This window comes from Capsicum annuum, chromosome 9 (genome assembly GCF_002878395.1).
Source record: "Capsicum annuum cultivar UCD-10X-F1 chromosome 9, UCD10Xv1.1, whole genome shotgun sequence".
Lineage (NCBI taxonomy): Eukaryota > Viridiplantae > Streptophyta > Magnoliopsida > Solanales > Solanaceae > Capsicum > Capsicum annuum.
This window is the reverse complement of record NC_061119.1, coordinates 132,234,046-132,255,106: the sequence shown is the minus strand read 5'-3', so window position 1 is coordinate 132,255,106 and position 21,061 is coordinate 132,234,046. Positions and strand designations below refer to the sequence as shown.

The 21,061-nt window shown below is 35.8% G+C and overlaps 1 protein-coding gene and 1 long non-coding RNA gene across 2 annotated transcripts; both read left to right on the top strand.

Annotated features, from left to right (window-relative positions):
* Positions 1–283: 283 nt before the first annotated feature.
* Positions 284–4,507, top strand: LOC107842616. Its single transcript, XR_001665941.2, has 4 exons — positions 284–1,096; positions 3,056–3,120; positions 3,277–3,361; positions 4,163–4,507. It is a non-coding gene; the product is annotated as an uncharacterized LOC107842616 (long non-coding RNA).
* Positions 4,508–5,320: 813 nt separating this feature from the next.
* Positions 5,321–6,271, top strand: LOC124887121. Its single transcript, XM_047396304.1, has 3 exons — positions 5,321–5,551; positions 5,673–5,804; positions 5,981–6,271. The coding sequence occupies exons 1-3, from the start codon at positions 5,321–5,323 to the stop codon at positions 6,269–6,271; spliced, it is 654 nt and encodes a 217-aa protein (XP_047252260.1).
* Positions 6,272–21,061: the final 14,790 nt, after the last annotated feature.

The window sequence follows — 21,061 nt, the reverse complement described above, 5'->3', positions numbered from 1 at the left end:
TGCTATATTATCATATTTTTTACAAATTTACTATTTTTATTTCATTTATTTGATTTCGAACTATAGCTAAATATATTTTAAATATAATATATGTATATATTTGAAATCGCACACATGAGTATACGTACTTACATATGTGAAAATTATATATATATATATATATATATATATATATATACACGCACACATACACTTTGAAAAAAATTAATTAAAATAAAATAAAAATCATTAAATTAATTATGTGAAATCGACTTGAGGAATTAGATTATGAATTTGGGCTAATTTCTTTAATCAATTTTCAGCTGAAAAGAAAGGAGAAAAGGCTCACAACCCAATTCCTAAACACCTCTTTCCCATGCCCAACCAACCGACCACCGGCCCAAAACCCGCAAACCACCCCACCCCACCTTACAACTTTCCCCTTTAATCGATTAAACCGCAGCAATATTAGTAATACAATACCGACACAACCCCAGCATCAATGGTACAAAAACAGTGACAACACCATCAACCAGGAATGTTCAGACCAATGGATAATTAAGAATCCGATGGTTTTTTGTCTCCCCTCCCATCTGTCCTCTCATGTCACCATCATCCATCTCTCTCCATCATTTTTCTAAAGAAAAAACTGAGCCAAAATCTGCAATTTTGGGAGAAGATGAGAAAATTCAAAAATCCATCAAATTCAAGGTGTTTTTCCTTCGATTTGAAGCTTAAACCGATGGGTCCAACATATCCACCTCTAATACATCACTTTCCCTAAAAATCAACTGAAAATATGACCCCTTTCTCTTTCTTATTTCTCTTCATCGATAACTCTCTGATTTTCTCCTGCAATTGGTGTTCTCAAGAACATCAAAATTCAAATTTATTTGAATTTTTTTAAAGACTTCCTTGAAAAGTCGTTGCAGCCCCTTTACCTATAATAGGGGAGTCTTTTTCATATGGGAAGAGGAGGGGTTAGCAATTATAAAATTGGCAAAGACATCAGAAATTTGTTCTACTATTTCTTCTTATTTCTCTTTTCCTCTTTTAAAAATTGGAGTTCGTGTTTGAATCTACGACGGAGAAGCCTTAGTTTGTTGCTCCGCAAAGGGTCAGTAATATCTCTTTACTCATGTAATTTATTTCGTCAAATTTTTGTTACTTAGTTGTTGGTAGTGTTGCTGGATTGCATGTTTGGTCGAGTACTCACGTGTTTGGTTTATTTCTTTGGCTCTGTTTTGTTTTCAATACACTAACCATTTAGCCAAGATTCATTATGGAATAGTTCTTTATAGCTAACATTGTTTTTGGGTCGGTTTGATTAACTCTCAAGAAGTATGACAAGTAGGATGTCTCTATGAGTATTTTGAGGTGGAAAGAAAATATCTTATGATATTCGTGGTTCTTACTTTTCCTTCATCTCTAAGTACTTCAAATTTTCCTACTCCCATACCCCATTTTCCTCAGTTCTGTCGAAGATTCCATTGGAATATATTTTATAGCTGTAAATTCATGTGCTCTCTCTTATTACTTGAGTAAATACGGCTAAATGTTATACTTTCTTATTCACTGCTTGTTGGCTGGTTAATTTCAATGGAGTAGAAGTATGTTCTTGTGAACATTATAAGTTAAAAAAATGAACATCTTATGGTGTTCATCGCTTTATGCCTACTTTTCATCCATAAAGTGCTCAAAGATTTCCCCGTTACCTTTTGGCCGTTTTGATTCATTCTTAAGTTTATTTGTTCTTGTAATAGCTCAAATTCCTTTTTTCCTGAGTTGAACTTGAATATCCCTACCTTTTTCTTTATTTTTTTTTCCTCGGCTCTATGGTTAGTACGAGCATGAGGCAAGCGGGTGCTCATCTTAGCATCGTGGGGTGAAGTGTAAACTCTATATGGTGTTCGCTTCTTCCGTCTCCCCTTCCCAAAACTTGTATAAAATTTTCCTTTCCACCTACCATTTTTATTTATGCGTGTTCTCCTTATTAAAGTATGTGAAATATTCAAATCCACTCTCAGGAAGTTGTCTTGGTTTGAACTCTTGAACTATTTTAAGATTCTCAACTTGCAGAAGCATTTGAGTAAAGGTCAAGCTTAGTAGTTAGTTTTTAGTTTCTAGGATATCATGTATTTATCAGTAGTACAAATTTAAACTTTTCCATTTCAATAAAATGCCCTAGTTAACCAAAAAGTATTTTAAAAATCTGTACTCATTTGTGAAGTTGAATGTTTTAGTTCATTGTGGCCCAGTTTTGGTGTTTGAAAGTTAGTACAGTCAAGTAACTAATAAATTTGAGTTAAATAAAATGATTTTTTGTCTTGGCTAGCTGTTGAAGGAAAATAACAAAAAATGTTCTTATTTAAATATTCAAATGGGACAAGCTATAAGATTTGTTGCGTTTCCAGTGCAAAGTTATGAGAACAATAGCAGGATAATTACTACACTTGAGTAAGAGTCCTTGTCACCTCCAATTTTTGTGATAAGTATGTGTTGTCATTAATATGTTGAGGCTTATATTATCATTTCTCTTTTGCCTAAATCACGTATGTTTGATTAGTTAGTCTATTTTGATAATAATATGTTTCTTCCTTGCTTTATTCTACTCTTAAGAACTTTGTCTAATTTACATAATTTTTTTTTTTGTGATTCGGTTCACTTTATTGTTGGTCTTCAAGAAATTGATGGTTCTTTGTTCCTTAATATAAATATGTAATTATTCAAAGTTCAAATTTTAACAGTAGTGTTCTATCCCCATATTTTAAATATCGTGTATACAAGGACATGGTTTCACCATATAGCCTGAGAGTTTGTCATGAGGCTTCTCTTTATCTTGATATTGTACCTTTCTACATGGATTATCTCTGTTGGCTTCATTTTGTTTTTCGTCTATGCGCACCTTAATAGTAGAGCTGTCTACCTTTCACGAAACTCTATATATTTGCTATCTCGATTAAGCTAAGTTTTGGATGTTGATTTAATCATTAAAATTAACATCAGTCCTCTTGACATGTTATTAATTTTTTTTTAACCTTCTTTTTTTTTTTGCATGAACTCTCTCTCTTATCAGTCCATCGGACTTCCATCTATTATATTTCGTTGGGTTAAAACCAACCTCCACCGAGTCAATGCCTCGTATGTACTGATAAACTCGAGCTCTCGATTTCAAGTATTTGAGACATTGACTTTACTCGCATACCTTTACTTTGAAGTTTTATTTTATTCCTCTTTGAGTCATTAATGGGTTTTTCTAATCTTTTTCTTTTCTTATTTCACATGTACACTATGAAGCGCGTTTGGGGTCTTATGGCATGACTCTGCCCCTGTCCATATCAGAGAAGCAAACAATAATCGCATTACGTATCTCTGTCTAGCAGTTTAGTTCCTCATTCCTAAATTTGTGTTTTTATTTGAATTAGTGTGAATCCTTAAATTTTAGCGAATCTAGTTGTTTCTTTTCTACCTTACAGATTTTAAACTTAGCATAATAAATAGGCTTCGACATTTAATTTATATTGTTAAAAGATTAAAATTTGGTAGGTTAAAACATACCTTTTAGAATAAATGATCGAGTTGTTAGAATTCTTTAATGCTTCTTTAATATGGAATGGTAGCCTATTTTTAGGATTGAGTTAGTTTGTCACTAATTAGTAACATCGGATTAAATAAAAAATATATAGATTTTTGTGGTAGGAGAATTTATCATTGCTAGACTCGAAAATCGGCTCTAGTTATTTAGTAAATCAACTCTCTTTTCTCATCAATTTCGTATAAAAAATAGCAATTTTTTCAATTTAATTTCATGAGGCGTTTTCCCAAAAAATATTTTCTTTAAACATAAGATTTTTCTTAATAAAAAATAAATTTTCAAGGCATTAGTGATTTGAACAATTATGTTTGTTAGCTATCTCAATGATTCGCTTTGAATATGCTAATTTGTCATTTTATTTATATTATAAAAAAATTAAAGTTATTTTCAACAATGAAGAAAATACGATTTTCTTGATATGGCATAATTAACCTCCTTTTTTAGACTAGACTTTTATTTAAATTATTAACTATAAAAGCTTTGTATCTTTTAATACAAATGATTTGAAATAACTATCTTTCGACGATAATAAGGCTGCATTATTTTTTAGGAGTTATCTTTGATAATTGTTTTTATTTTTTACAACAGAGCTTTCAAGAAGAGATCTACTCTACTGTTGTTTGCCGGAGCTGGTGGTGTACAATCTTTTGAATCTAAAAACATCTTCGTTGCATTCAATATTTCAACAAGATTCCGGCAACCCCCCGATCTTCTTCTCCATCAAGCTCAAGCAAAAAACAAGTTTTGGGGTTGTTTCAGAGATAACTGATCGTCACGTCGTCACACCAAGGCCTTTGCCGGCTGGAGCAACCATTTCTCTTCTCTGCTCAACTATTTGTTTGTTTGGTCATTGATTGATTTACACCGCCAGTCACAAAACCAACGGAGAACCAGTAAACAAAAACCAGCCAATCACAAATACCGTTTTGCTCACCGTGTTCTTTGTTCCCTTTTTCTTTTTTTCTTTTATCGTATCCTTGTGAATGGTGACTGGGGTGATAGATAGTGGATTGGAGTCATGTCATAGGTTGGGGGTAGGGTGAGGGGCAGGTCTAGGTTCAAGGCTGGGGTTGGGGGCAAGAGGGAGTAGGGCAAGGTGGGGTAAAGATGCTTATAGGTTGAGAGTTGGGTGATGGAACATAAGAACGCTCCAGGGTAAGTCTATAGAGTTGGTGAAGATTCTTAAAAAGAGGGGGTTAGTATAACGTGTGTCCAGGAAACTAAATGGGTAGGCACTAAGGCAAGAGATGTGGATGGATATAAGTTGTGCTACTCGAGTAGCATGAGACATAACAATTGGGTAGGTATCTTAGTAAATGAAGCATTTAGGGAGATTGTGGTGGAGGTTAAGAGAGTTAATGATGGGTTGATGTCTCATTGGAGAGTCTTCGGTGAGTGTTATTAGTGCCTATGCTCCGCAAGTAGGTTTTGATGAGGAGGAGAAAAAGGGCGGTTTTGATGAGGAGGAGAAAAAGGGCTTTTGGGAGGTCTTAGATGAGGTGGTGAGGGGCATCTCAAGCACTTAGAAGCTTAGAAGCTTTTCGTAGGAAGAGATTTCAATGGGCATATAGGGTTTTTGTCGAGAGGTTATGATGATGTGCATGGCAGTTTCGGTTTTGGGGAGAGGAATGAAAGATGAGCTTCTCTTTTGAACTTTTCTAGGGTTTTGGGTTGTAGATAGCGAATTCAAGCTTTTTGAAAGAGGAGCACCTTATTACTTTTTGTAGTTCAGTGATGAAGACACAAATGGACTTTTTGCCCCTTAGAAAAGAGGATAGAGCATTGTGTAAAGATTGTAAAGTCATACCTAGTGAGAATCTTTCAACTCAACATAGGTTGTTGGTGATGGATGTGGTCATTAATAAGGGCAGAAAGAAGAGCAGTGTGGAGGCTCGACCCAGGATTAAGTGGGGTAGCTTGATTTTATCTAATGCGTTAGAGATAGGGGAGAATTTGAAGAGTAGGGGGCTTGGGAGAGTATAGATGGGCTGTGGATAGTATGTGGGAGACGATTGCCAGTTGCATTAGGGAGACTACTAGAGAGGTGTTGGGTTTCTCGAGAGGTCGATCTGGCAAGCATTGAGGTAACTGGTGGTAGAACGAAGAGGTTAAAAGGAAGGTGGAGTCTAAGAAAGTGGCATACACTAAGTTGGTTGCGAGTAAGGATGATGAGGAGAGGCAAACGAAAAAGGAGGAGTATAAAGTAGCAAGAAGAGAGGCTAAGTTAGCGGTTACGACAGCTAAGACAACAACTTTTGAGAGCTTATATGCGGCTTTAGAGGAGAAAGACGGGGATAAGTTGTATAGGCTTGCCAAGGCTAAGAAAAGGAGGGCTCGTGACCTTGATAAAGTGAAGTACATCAAGGGAGAGGATGGTATAGTGTTGGTTGAGGATGCCCTCATTAGAAAGAGGTGGCAGTTTATTTTCATAAAGTTTTGAATGACGAGGGGGATAAAGGTTTCGTGTTGGGGGAGTTGCAGAAGTCTGAGGAGTGTCGCGATTATGGTTATTGTAGGCGTACTGAGGTTGAGGAGGTCAAAGGGGCTATTCACAGGGTGCGTCGGGAGAGGGTGACAGGGCCAGATGATATCCCAGTGGATTTTTTGAAGAACACTGATGGGGCAGGGTTGGAATGGTTGACAAGGTTGTTTGATATCATTTTTAGCATGGTGAAGATGCCTGAGGAGTGGAGGTGAAGTACGATGATTCGATTATATAAGAACAAAGGAGACATCCAGAGTTGCAACAACTATAGAGGGATTAAGTTATTGAGTCATACTATGAAGGTTTGGCAAAGGGTGGTGGAGTTGAGACTGAGAAGGATTGTGACTATCTTTGAGAATTAGTTCGATTTCATACCAGGTCGCTCGACTACTGAGGCTATTTACCTGCTGAGTAGATTAGTGGATCAGTTCGGGAGAGGAAGAAGAACTTACACACGGTGTTTATTGATCTTGAGAAGACATATGATAGAGTTCCCAGAGAGATTTTGTGGAGGTGCTTGAAGGCTAGAGTGGTGCCCGTGGCGTACATTAGGTTGGTTCAGGACATGTATGATGGCACGAAGACTCGTGTGAGGACGGTAGGTGGAGATTTGGAGCATTTTTTGATTTTGATAGGGTTGCACCAGGGATCGACTCTTAGCCCATTTTTATTCACCTTAGTGATGAATGTTTTGACGCAACATATTCAATGGGAGGTGCCTTGGTGTATGCTATTTGCTGATTATGTGGTATTGATTGACGAGACTTGGGAAGGAGTTAGTGAAAAGTTGGAGATTTAGAGACAGACCTTTGAGTCTAAAGGATTTTGTTTGAGCAGGATCAAGATGGAGTACTTGGAGTGTAAGTTTAACGATGTATTGTAGGAGGCTGAAGTGGCTGTGATGGTGGACTCCTAGGCCATTTGGAAGAAGGAGAGTTTCAAGTATCTGGGGTCTACGATTAAGGGCAATGGGGAGATTGACGAGGATGTCACACATCGTATTGTGGCAGGGTGGTTGAAATGGAGGCTCGCTTTGGGAGTTTTATGTGATAAGAAGGTTCCCTTGAAGCTTAAAGGTAAGTTCTGCAGAGTGACAGTCCAACCGATTATGTTGTATGGATCGGAATGTTGGCCAGTTAAAAACTCCCACATCTGAAAGTTAAAGGTGGCGGAGATGAAGATGTTAGGATGGATATGTGAGCATACCGAGAAAGAGTGAGGAATGAGATTATTTGAGAGAAGATGGGAGTGGCTTCGGTGGAGGACAAGATGCGAAAAGTGAGGTTATGTTGGTTTGGGCACGTGATGAGGAAGAGTTCCGATGCTCTAGTGCAGAGCTGTGAGACACTTGCTATGGATATTTTGGGCGAGGTAGAGATAGGCCGAAGAAATATTGGAGGAAGGTGATTAGGCATAATATAAAGCAGTTACAGCTTACGGAGGACATGACTCTTGATAAGAAGGTGTGGAGGATGCAGATTAGGGTAGAGAGTTGAGGGGTGGGAGTGTGTCGGTATCAGTAGAGGGGCATTCTTTATTAGTGTCTAAAGTTTCTTGTTCGTAGGTTGAGTACTGTTTATGATTTTAGTGATATAGTTTTTAGTAGTATTCTTGTGGCTATAGTATTATTTTGTGGCTGGCGTTGTTAGTTTAATTTTCCTGTACAAGTTTATATGCATTTATGTTTTGTATTTGCTATACTGTTATTGGTTCTAAGTCGGGGGTCTATCGAAAACAGCCTCTCTATTTTACCTGAGGCAGTGGTATGGTCTGCGTACACTCTACTCTCTCCAAACCCCACTAAATGAGAATACACTGGGTATGCTGTTGTTGTTGATCTTTGATAATTTTCAAAAGTGGTGAATCTTTCCAAAGTTTTCTAACCTTTTCTTATAAGTAATTAGAATGTTTTATTTAATAAGATGTGTTTATTTTTGTAGTTCCTTATATGTTTCATAATATAACATTTGGTTTCTTTATCTAATCTAAGTTTGGCCGGTTAACTATAGTTGGTGGATCCTTTAGGGTGCTTAATCCCTCCGCTTTAGGATAATTAGAACCCTTAACTAGAATATTTTAAGTTGCGTATACCTAAAATGAAGTCTTTATTTTTCTTTAATCACATAGTTTATAATAGGTGTCCTAATTCACTGTAGAACTCATTAGTTGGCGACTTTCTTAATTTAATCAGAAGTTTTTCAATATGTTGTACCTCAATTTGACTCGAATTAAAATGGGTATAACAATGACAAGTCAAGCCTTCACTCTGGTGACATAATAATAAATAAGGCATTTAATGCACAAGCATGACCAATAACATCAAGTCAAGCTCCCACTCTGGCATCACATTAATATATCCTCTCAAATCCACAAATAATATGCATATAAGTCCCCACCTGGATACACGATCATAAATAATCACTCAAGTCCATGAATATGCTCACATAAGCCCCACATGGGTAAAACAAAATAAATAATAATCGCGACAATAATATATCACAAAACTACCCAAACCTAGTTTGTTTCGTGCACTAAGTCTCATCAACTAATACAAGTCCGTTTATATTCTAAGTGCTTACTAAACCTCAACCATTTCATAACAAGGTAAGAATAATCTAACTATCCTCTAGAAAGTCACCAAGTCCAATACAAGCTCATAATAGCGGTAATTCCTATCAATTGTTCAATAGCACCAAATGATCCATTTACAGTACACCCTAGAGATACTTACAAGTAGAAAAACTAACTAGAATAGACATTTATCTAAATATAATCCATCAAAAATTTTGGTACCCGTGGAGATGCCCACCATATAACTTAAGCGGGACCCCCAATTCTAATGAAACAAAATAATACATACAAACAAGCATTCAGCACCTAAACACTTTGAAAAAAAGTCAAGGTACATCTTAACTTACCTTAAATAAAGGTCTGCAAGTCAAAAGACTGTCCAAAGCCTTAATTGAAAGCTTGAATCCTCACAATCAATACCAAATGGATCCAATCTAAACAAATATGTCATCTACAAGTCAAAATGAAGTTAATGATATCCATATTGACCCTACTTAAAATGGATCCAAAACACATTCGAAAAATGAGTCAAAACATGGAAGGCGTAAAATCAAATTTTTTTCACATAATATTTTTTCCCATATTAAGAGGAATCTATAGTTAAAACCCACGTGAAATCGAATAGAAATCAGACCTTTGTATCGAAGAAAAACTCATTCAAAACCCCCAAAAATACATTTAAAATCATGGATTTAAAGTTGTGTTGAAGATGAAATCAATGAGCAATAGTAAATATAAGATTAGAAAACTTGCCCATGAAAGAAATCCCAAAAAATCTCTTGAAATAGCCTTAAATCGAGCTCCCAAAGGTAAAATATGGTGAAAATAGGTTTTGGGTCAAGACTGGAAATTAAATCTTACCAGGTAAGAAATGGCCTTCACGAACTCAAGCCCCCAGGCTGTAAAAGTAAAGGTCAAGCAACCCGAACCTTGCGATTGCTGACAAGTCATCACGAACACGATAAAGAAATAGCCCTGGCCATTACACTATACTTTGCGATTGTGGTACCCTCTATTGCGATTGCAAGGAAGAACTTATTTTTCCTTTGCGAATGTGATGAGAGGATCACGAATATGAAAGGAAGAATGAAAACACTTTGCGAACGTTAAAGAGGAGGTCATGAACGCGAAGAAGGATGATTCATTCATCAGACACAACAAAAATCAACAAAGGATTTATTGGGGACACCACAGAAATAACCCAATAATGATACTAGGCTAATTTTGATGTTTCAGACTTAATGGCGACGTCGGATTTACAAAAAAAGATCATTTTCATAAAATTACCCAAGACTCCTTTTTACTATTTTCCAAATAAAGGATCAAAATGAGATATAAAGGTCTCGAAGTCTAACCAATCTTGATACCAACCCAAATTTGACATTTTAGATCTCCTGACGCAATTCAAACTACCATCCGATACTCGAATCAAGAAATACTGATCAAAGTTAACTATTGGCTCTTAAAGCCTTAAAATAACCTCAAACTCACTCAAAACATTTCCAAAGACCTTGGGAATTGTGCCAACCATCTCTGTAACTCATAAATCAAATAAGGCAACCACAAGGAAGGGTAACATGGTCAAAACATAGAAAATTTTAAGTTTCACTGCGAGATTTATTACAATATCGACTATTAAAACTCATGTTCGGCCTGAATGTACAAACAAGAAAATACCACAAAGAGGTATAGGATAAGAAATAACCTTAAGAAATATCAAGAAAGCACTCCAACGTAGTCATAACCACAAAACTACCGTTCTCACCACAGAACTAGAAATATGTCACATATGGACTCACCAGGTCACAACACAAACCTTTGAGGCTAAATTATCAATGAAGCTAAAAATTATATTTTCGAACATCCTCTATACCCAAGGTGAAACACCCCAGATTTTGGCCTTTGAAAATTTCTTAAGCTTCGGTCTTGCTACATTGGTTACGATTGGAACCCCAGAGTTGTAGGGTGTCTTGACAACTCGTTGGGATGAGTCATACCCAAACTAGTAAGTTTGAGGCTTGATTCTGCACTGAGTATGAATGGATCAGTAAGAGTCATAAGTATATGTTACGAGTTGTTAGGTGAAATCATAGGGTGTTTAGTGCCAATTTCTTTTTGCGTTGACTATGACTCGACCCTACGAGTCGTAGGGTCTCATTATGAATGGGTTGGTCGAGTCGTAAGGTCGATAGTGTATTAGGGTCCTAGTCACTGTCTTGGTTACTACTTATAATGATGAGTCGTATGGTGTGGTTACGAGTCAAGGGGTCGACTCGTGGTCAAAGGCCACACTTTTTTCAGCTTTTAAGTTGAGGGCACTCTGGACATTTCCCACTTTAACCCCTTGGACCCCACGACTTAAAGCCTTCCTTGGGACTTTATTATCACATCATTCCCAATGAAACACTCCCAAATTCTCTCTCAAACTCTCTGTTCAAGTTAAGGCTAAGTTTTCAAGAGGTTGATTAATTAGGGCTCTCAAGGGTGGTTTCTCTTCATACATCTTACTATTTCATACATCTTACTCTTCCATCATTGTTAATTTTGCAAAAGCATGTGATTGAAAGTATTGTTCATAACATTATTGTTTTGGTTTTGAAATCAAAAGGTTGGGGGTTTTAAATGTTATGAATTGAACAATGTTTCTCATGATTTATATATATAATTTTCATGCTTTTAATATAATTTTGAACTTATGGGTACATGGGTATGGTGAATTAACTAGGGAATTGTGATTTTCCCAAACTTATGACTTTTGAAGTGGTTATGACCCCAACCCCATAATGCAAAATTGGTTTTGATTATGAGAACTGTGGGAATTTGTAAAATTGAACTAGTCTTTAACTATTGAATGATATAAAGAAGTATTTAAAATACAATGGTGTGATTTAATGAACAAAGGAAGTCGGTGTTCCCCAATGTTTATTAATGAACAAAGGGAGTTGTTCTCCCTAAGTTAATAGAAATTGTTTTGGCATGATATGTTACCTTGCAAGTGTAGTTGGTATGACGATACCAACAATGTATTCCTAAAATTTGTATCGTGGTTCATTGAATGGGAATGTGTGATAATTTTTTTAATGATCTAATAAGGGTTGTGTAGCCAAGTCGTGAAAGTGGAGGTCCGAGTGATCAATACTGAAAACTGCATTTGTTGACGCAGGGGTCAAGTGACCAGGGAGGTTCGAGTCCCCCTTATTGTTATTTCATGATTTAGGAGGTTCAAGTCCCCTATAAATCATTATATGATCGGGTGCTTAAGCCACCTTGGTATATATTGAAGGGTTCGAGTTCCTCATGTGCATAGATATGATACTATTCTTCGTTTCGTATGACTGCACGTACTGGGGCCTGACCAGGGGTTGAGAGTTGGGGCCCATATATCCTATGGGTACTACTATATGACGGTTGAGCTACACAATTCAGGCTAAAGTTTTGAAAAACATGTTAAGCCTTGTTCCATATCCGTGCATATGATATATATTCATGTATATGCATTTGATTATATGCGTTGGCTTTTGAATTATTTTAAACTGTTGATCATATCATTATGTTATCCTTATCCCCGAGTTACATGTTAGTGTTCACTCTATTAATCGTCTTTGAACGCTGTATCCCTAGCGATGCAGGAATAGGTCATACTTTCACTCCTCCTGCTCAGTGACTAGGTAATTTAGGGACAACCGTTGAGTCAGACTGAAGTGGTGAGCTTCCATACTTCACAGGACTCCATTTTATGCTATGGATTTCATTATGACTTTACTATTCGTTTATTCTTGGTTTTGGCTATGGTTGGGGGATATTCTTTGGTTTTGAAGAGTCTTTGTCGGACTACTGTGGGCATGGGCAGTGTTGGTATTGGTATTAGTATTGGCATTGATATTGGTATCAGTTGGTTTTGGTTATAGACTTATTCTAATGTATTTAAATTGATATCTTAACTTATTATATGCTCGGAATTCAACCGACCTTAGGGCGTGGTGTGTTTGGTTTGGTTAGGCGCAGGGGTGATCTTCGGTTCACGCGGGACTTGAGATACCAATCATGGTCAGGACCTGGTTTGAGTTGTGACAAAATGCATAAGCCCACTTGGCTAAACAAAACCTAACTAAGACACCACAAGATACAAGCTACAACTGCAAGACCAAAAAACATCCTCAAACCCACCAAAAGCCAAGAAACCCATAAATCACCTATCTACCCATCAAAACACTAAATAAGCCCTCCTAAGGCCGATGCTATCACTATCAAGCCAAACCACACAACAACCCTAGGTTACAATTACTAGGCCATAAATTGACATCAAATCTATAAAACCTTAAAATTCATACTTCGCACACTAGGTCACCACCCAATAGCCAAAACCTACAACACAATTCTTTTAAGAAAATTGAGGGTCACTATAAAACTCTAAAAACCATAGGCATGAAATCTTTAAATGACAGTGAAAACTCAAGCTAATTATCAGAATAACACGTGTAGTCTCAATACGCAAAAGCCATCAAACAACCTGAAGTTCTCAATAATCAAAATCCATCAAACAACCCCAAAGTCCTCCATACTTTGACAAAATAAGGAGTCTTTCCAACCCACACACATATGTAGCCCGTAGTAACTAGAAATAATCAACTTGTAGAAAAAGTGTAAAATCACTATACCTTATTGATGGATGCCTATATCACGGATAAAACTTTGCAAATTTACTGCTAAACTCAGCATAAGCTTCTGATAAACCATACTATCAGGACCTCAAATTCTCAACCCAAACCCATATCTAAACTTATAATACATCAAAACTCTTCATGGACAATTTCCTTAACCTCTACTTAACTTAATTTCCATTTAGTATATCTTCAACACAAAAACTATGGAATAGTAACACATACTCCAATAAAAATAAAAAATCATAAGCAAAAATATCACATTATGCCACCTAGCTATAGAAGTAACATTTGCTACAAACAAGTTTTCCCTTCCATTCAGAACTTTTTTCGAGCAAAGAAACAATCCCTCATAAGATGAAGTCCTTCAAATCTAACCGAAGAGTGTCTTAATACCATCAGATCAAGTCATGCAACAAGGGTCAAACACTAAAGACGTAATCTATACACAAGGCATGCATGCATGTAAATCTTCTCTTATCCCACTAGAATCTTCCAAAGGTAATCCTTCTGAGTTGGTTGTACTAAGTCCGAACCACCACAAGGTCTCCTTCCATAATCTAGTAAGCATCTTTTGTCATCCCATAAAGTAGATATCGTTAATATGATATTAAATCAAACCACAAGTACATCAAAGTGGCCCCTCTACAATAACCAACTCATGCACACACACTTTCAATAACACTTGCAGACAATTCTACATGTTTTCCAAGTGTAACTTTCTTTACTCAAAACTCACCATCACAATAATCAATATGCTTTCTCGACCCCAACTGACTCATGGCTCTCTAGAGAACCTCTAAATTATTTTCTAAAATCTGAATGTCAAAACCTACCATCGATATCACCACTAGTCTACAATAAAACCATTAAAAGATCACCTAAAAATATGCCAAAATCCACCAAACTCAATACATCGTCTAATCCCATTATGCACTCTAAGTGAGTCACAATATAAGATCAATACACCTGATCCACCACTAAGAAATCATCTATGGGGTAGCAATATCAACAGACCCAAAATAACTCACCAATTACATTAAAACCCAATGTAAAAAAAGTGAACACATAACAAAATACAGAACCATAATCCAATACTACCAAGACAAATAAAAAACACACTAAAACCATACTGTGGCTACTATACCAAAATGTCTTACCTCATTTCCATCCTGGTATCTTGATTTTGAATCTTGTCATCTATTGGAGCAAACAATAAAACATCTATGTCTAAGCAGTTGACAATCCCTCCTATAGTGACTGAGACCTCCACACCAAAAGTAAATCGAAGAAGTTAGAGCTTACTAAACCAAGCCTGAAGGATCTAAAGGACAACCCTAACATAACCCTCCATCATGCATATTACTATGATCATAAAATACTTAGGCCCTCTAGCCCGCAAGCCTCTCATATATCCACACAAACTCCTCTAAGAACACTCAAGCAAGCGAATCTCATGAAATAAAAAATGATCCAACTTGTCTAACCTCTAGAAAGGTCCTCCACAATTGTCTAGATATCCTAAAAAATTGAAAGAAATTGAAGTTTACTTCACTAAAATCCTCACAACCCAACCTATACAACCTGTCTTTACAACTAAAAAAGCATATATAAGCATCAAACCTAGAATCTCTATCACAATAAAGTGGATTTGTCCTTATGAACTCTACATATCTACTTTGTCCTTCTATGGTCATTAGGGGTATGGTCACTAATGTGGAGCAATCCCCGACAATACCTCATCAATACTAGGAGAACCAGTAGTAGTCATATGTGCATCTAGAATCAGAAGCCTTGAAGTAGCATGCTGAACCAAAATAGGAGTCATCACATGAAGAAAACCCAACTCTTGAATCAAAAAATTCTCAATCATAGGTATAGTATTCGATGGTGTTTGCGCTGGCCGCAACCCCTCAACCTCACTAGACCTACCACCCCTAAACACTCTAGAACCTAAAGGGGAAACTCTAACCTAACCTCTAGCTGGTCTGGTTATCTCAATATGACCTTTGCCTAGAACCCTTCTCCTTTTGTGCATCAAAGGCACAGGCTCTTAATCTCTAGACATGGAAGACGTGTTCTAATTTGAGGTGGATTTATGCACCTCAATGTTGTTATCAGGACTTATTTAGCCTTATTTTAAGGACTTCTTGTATGATTAATGAGTTTTTAATAATATAAAAGAGTATATAAGTGTTAAAATAATTGAGTACAATGTTTAAGGTGTGTTTTAAACAATTTTAGAATCAATTTGGTCTCTTAGAATTTAGATAAGAAAACTAGTGATACTAGCTTGGCCTATGTGTTGTTCTAGTTGATCTCAATAGATTCTAGTGTGTGTAATGAGTTTATAAGGGTATTATAGTGTAATTAAGAGTGGAATAACTTGTTTATAGTGTTTAATATTCAATCGAAAAAAGCCAATAGACAAATCACTAAGTTTAATATCAAAATACAAAAGCCAATACTCTTAGCTTATGATTCTAGTTTATCGTCTTAAATTGTATGTCGTTTGATCTCTAATACGTGGCGTGTGATGATATAGAATGATTGGTGAGTTTATAATGATGATATATGGATGATAAAAAATATTTAAATCAAGTGTGAACAACACCAAAATGCTTGGAAAGTATGGACAAACACATGGAACAAGATTTGACAAGAAACAATCATTTTGGAGTCATTGGCGTGTAACGAACCTTGGGGGAATCCTAGTAAGTCCATTACAGTATATCACCACAATAAGGTCGTTCCACAGACCTTAGGCACTTCTATACGGGTGTGGCACCCCGCTATGTCAAAATCGGTAACTTGTGTCCTCTTATAAATAGGACCCTTAAATATTATGTTACACACCTTGGATGACCTTGAAACTTTGAGGCAGGCTGGAGAAAACTTAAATTAGGGTTTATTTCATTAATTTAGTTTGTTTATGGATTTTAACATGTATTAAATCATTATAATTATGGTTATGTCCATGAGCGATTAAACACCTTTTTCTGGGGTTAAGGCCAAGAACATGATTACTCTTATTATGAATTGATTTGATTTTAATTATTTATCATACTTGGTTATTTATTTATCCTTTTTATTATTATTTTAAGGATTCTCAACTCTTAGAATTCATCCATTGCCATCTTGTGAGCCCAAAAAAAGGAACAAGAGGATAAAGCATGGGGTAAATAGAATATGATGGTAATCCTCTATAGAATGAAGCTATAATTTTCATTTAGGATAGAAATATACCTACATACCCTATTTGGTTCACTTACAGAATTAAATATGAATGCATTTAACTTAGTTCTCACATCCCTACTCAATGATATAGTTGTGGGTCTAAGTTAGATAGGTCATTAGAGGCTCGAAAGACCATAATCATAATATCAACTACATGAATCAACAACAAAGATAAGTAACTTAACCATTGAAGTTCAATAGTAGAGTTTGATTGTTCGCAGAGCCTTAACCCTAACTTTCTCCCTATTGATTGTCCAAGACCTTTAATTTGCCTCATTGTTAAGTTTACTTTAGTTTTAACTTCCAAATCTTTTGGTTACCTTTGTACCAATTTAATCTTAATATTTGAACTTTAATTTTATATTTATTAACACAAGTCCTTGTGGGATCGATGTTCAACTTTTTATAAGACCACTATATTACTTAGTGATACCACATACACTTGTGTATGCGCTTGAACGCAATAAGTTTTTGGCGCTGTTGCCGGGGACTTGTAAATAGGAAACTATCTTATTTTTAGTTTTGCTATATTGAGTTGTACATAGTTTAGTATTTTTTATTTTTCTTTTCTTTTACTTTTTTGTCAAACTTTGTGATATGTTAGCCTGGGATAGATAGTTTGTGAGTGATGATGATTCTTATTTTTTTGTTGAGGACCCTACCGAGAGGGTTATTGTCCAAATTTTGGGGGAAACGAGTGGTTGGGACCTTCACTAGATGAGGTGGATACTAGCCAACCTGTAGAGCAGACACAAGAATTTCAACCATTCAACTGTCATTTTATTTCTTGAGACTGACATTGAAAAGGTGAATAAGAGTGAGTGTGTTATCGATGGTGTAAATTTGGATGTGGGATTGGTTGGGTATCATTCAAAGAACTTTTCTACATTATGTTTAGATAACGAAAGGTCCTTTGAGTCATTTGAACAAGTGGAAGAGTGTGAAAATAAGGAACAAGAATTTTATATTCTTAAATTTTCACTACAAACAATACAAAAACATGCCTCACTTCAAGGCTGAGTGGTTTACCATGTACCATCCATTACTCAATTCTTTTATCTTTGTACCACCTCTCTATGACCAAAGCAAAAATATAGATGCAAGCTTGGGGAGAGGGGAATTCATATCCTCAAGGTGATGGAAAAAATTAATGTGTGTCGTGCCATGACACTAAATCAGCCGCTACTTTAGAGGCAACCCAAGTTAAGGTAGGTTTTATTTTTCATAATTTTAGTTTTTACTTCACGTAGTTTTCCTTTTATTGAGTCATAGATTGATGAGAAGTCTTATTACCAGAAACCTAAGCTAAAGAGCATGGTAAAGACTCTAAAGAGCATGGTAAAGACTAAGTGTGGGATCCCCCGAACTCATTAATGATAAAAGATGCTACTAGCTAGATCTAGAGGCCTCATGGAGTATTTGTACCTCTACTTTTGAGTATACATTAGGGACAAAGTGGATTTTTAAGCGTGGAATGGAGAAATTTCCATTGTTTCGGGTGAAGTGATATTGTAGGGTCTTGAGTCTTAGTTGTTTTTCTAGTTTTTGGATAAATTTGAAAAAATTCCAAAAAGATCCTTCTTTATAGTTTTTATTTGTTTGGGTCAGTCTAGTAGAGCACACTTCACCCACCCCATGGTTGTTCTTTTTAGTTCTTTTCCATAGGGGTACCCCTTGAACCCAATATTCTTTTTCTTTTTAGGAGTAATTTTAAAATTTTTGTGTTAGGAATAAGTGGAATGTTCTTGCTAGTTGCTATGTGTGATTGGATGATGCAAGTGGTTTTGCATACGAAAGCATGCTGACTGTGCGAATTATTACTTTTGAGACTCCTAAGCTCTAGTTTATAACTCTTGGACATTATTGGTTTAATGTTGAATTCATGTTATTATTTGGTTGAGAGTCTATGATGGTCCTATTTGAGTTGGGCATGTGACATTTGTGTGTAAGGTTGTTCTGTATTCCTTGTTGCATGTGATGTCTACAACTTGCTGGTGTGTGCGTAAAGCAAAATAAAGAGTGTGGGTTTAGGAGATAATATGGGCATTCCTTTGATAACCATGTTTTATGCCCTCTTTTACCTACCCGCTTGCATAATCTTAGTTAGCCCCATTGAGACTTTGGCTTATTCTTTGGTAGCCTTATATGTAGCCTCCCCCTTTTTTTTGATTGATATCGATTTGATTTAGAGCTCTTAAGTGCTTTAGTTAAAAACAAATTGAGTTAAGGAGTTTGAAATTGAAGTAGGGAAAAGGTGAAAGTGAAGCCCCCAAGAAATAGCTATTGGTGTTGAAAATTGATATATGTTGTGGTTGGGAAATGAAAAAAATAAAGATTGTTCAAATTAAATAATGTGTACATAGAACACTGCCACCATAGTGTATGTGAATGGGATTAATAAGATGGGGCAAAACAAAAGATGTAGGTAGATAGAAGTGGTGGAAATTAGTTGTTTAGAGAGCAATCTTAAGTGATATATGTGATGTATTAAAGTGCTTAGAAAAGATAGTAACTATTACTAGCCAAAATAGTTTCTACCTACCACTTAGCCAGCATTACAACACATAAAGACTTATTTGATCTTAAGCGGTAACATTCTGATATTAGTGGAGCACCAAACTAAGGGCAAACCTATGGTTCTTCTTGTGAATTCTTTGTGAGAGTGAGCGTAATTTAATTTTTGTACCCATTTTGTGATAAACTGCATCTATGTGAGTAAGCATGGGTGAGTCTATTGTGGTGAGGGCACATGTTTGATGATAGTTGGGTGATTTGTATGATGTCTTTGATTGAGAAATATGTATGAATTTGCAAACTTTGTGAGTCAATTCTTGAGGCTAGGATGTTTTGAAGTAGTGTTCTTGAGTTTTCAATTGTGTATAACATGCTTAGTGTAAGGACTTGCATTCTGTGAAGTCATTATAGTACTAGCTTGAGTGTCTTGCTTGTAGTATAAGTGTGGAGTCTTCTCTTATTATGATTCTTAGAGTGAAAAGTTATTTGAGGACGAACAAGGCTTTAACTATGGGGTGATGATCTGAGGTGGATTTCGGAACCTCAGTGTTGTTATCAAGACTTATTTGACCTTGTTTTGAGGACTTCTTGTGTGATTAATGGGTTTTTAATGATATAAATGATCATCTAAGTGTTAAACTAATTAATTATAATGTTTAATGTGTGTTTCAAACAAGTTTAGAAACAATTAGGTTACTTAGAATTTAGACGACAAAACTAGTGCTACTAGCTTGAGCTATGTTTTATTGTAGTTGATCTTGATGGATTCTAGTGTGTGTAATGAGTTCCTAAGGATATTAGTGTGTAATTATGAGTGTAATAACTTGTTTATAGTATTTAAGATTCAATTGAAATAAGCCAAGAGACAAAACACTAAGTTTAAGATCAAAAGACAAAAGCTAGTACTCTTAGCTTAAGATTCTAGTTTACCGCCTTAAATTGTATGTCTTTTTGAGATCTAATACATGGTGTTTGATGCTATAAGATGCTTGGTGATTTGAATGCATTTAACTTAGTTCTCACATCGCCGCTCAACGATGTAGCTGTGGGTCTAAGTTTGATAGTTGATTAGAGGTTCGAAAAACCATAATCATAATATCTCCCTCATGAATTAACAACCAAGATAAGTAACATAACCAATGAAGTTCAATAGCATAGTTTGATTGTTGGCAAAGCCTTAACCCTAGATTTCTCCCCATTGATTGCCCAAGAACTTTAATTTACTACATTGTTAAGTTTACTTTAGTTTTAGTTTTCTACTCTTTTAGTTAACTTTGCACAAATTTAATCTTAATAGTTGAACTTGAATTATATAGTTGTTAACACAAGTCCTTGTGAGATCGATATTTAACATTTTATAATGCCATTATATTACTTGGTGAAACCATATAGACTTTTTTGTGCGCTTGGGTGCAACATGTGCTCATTATTTGTGAGAGTAAATATGAAGTTTTTGAGTTATACAAAGCTTCAAATGCAATAATAGAGTGATGGAAGCTATTACCTTTTGATGATAGATAATGGACATCTCCTCAAGACTCTACTGGACTCGGCTTATATTAATGAGACCCAATGAACCTGGGCTCTGATACCAATTTGTCGGACTTAAAATGGGCACATGATGACTTTTCACCTTTTGGAAAAGTAAGCCTGACCTAACCCGAAATAAAAATTATGGTAATATATAAATGGAAGAAGAGAGAATAAACCCATATATATATATATATATGTATATACATAAAGATGACACAATTATTCAAGGTGCACCTCAGGTTTGGTTGTCACTAGTAAAACCACTAATGCAAAAATATATTAAATAGACTAAGGTATCTTAAATATGAATGTAGGAACAATATAAATAACAAGAGATTTGGGTAAGCTTGCAGTCTATCAACCACTACCTCGATCTTCGCAATGCCAATACTAGAATTAACCAATCTACGAGTTGCTACTCGGTTCAATACCTGCACGAGATGCAGAAAAATAAAAAAATAAAAGAAAAGCAAGGAGTACAAAACC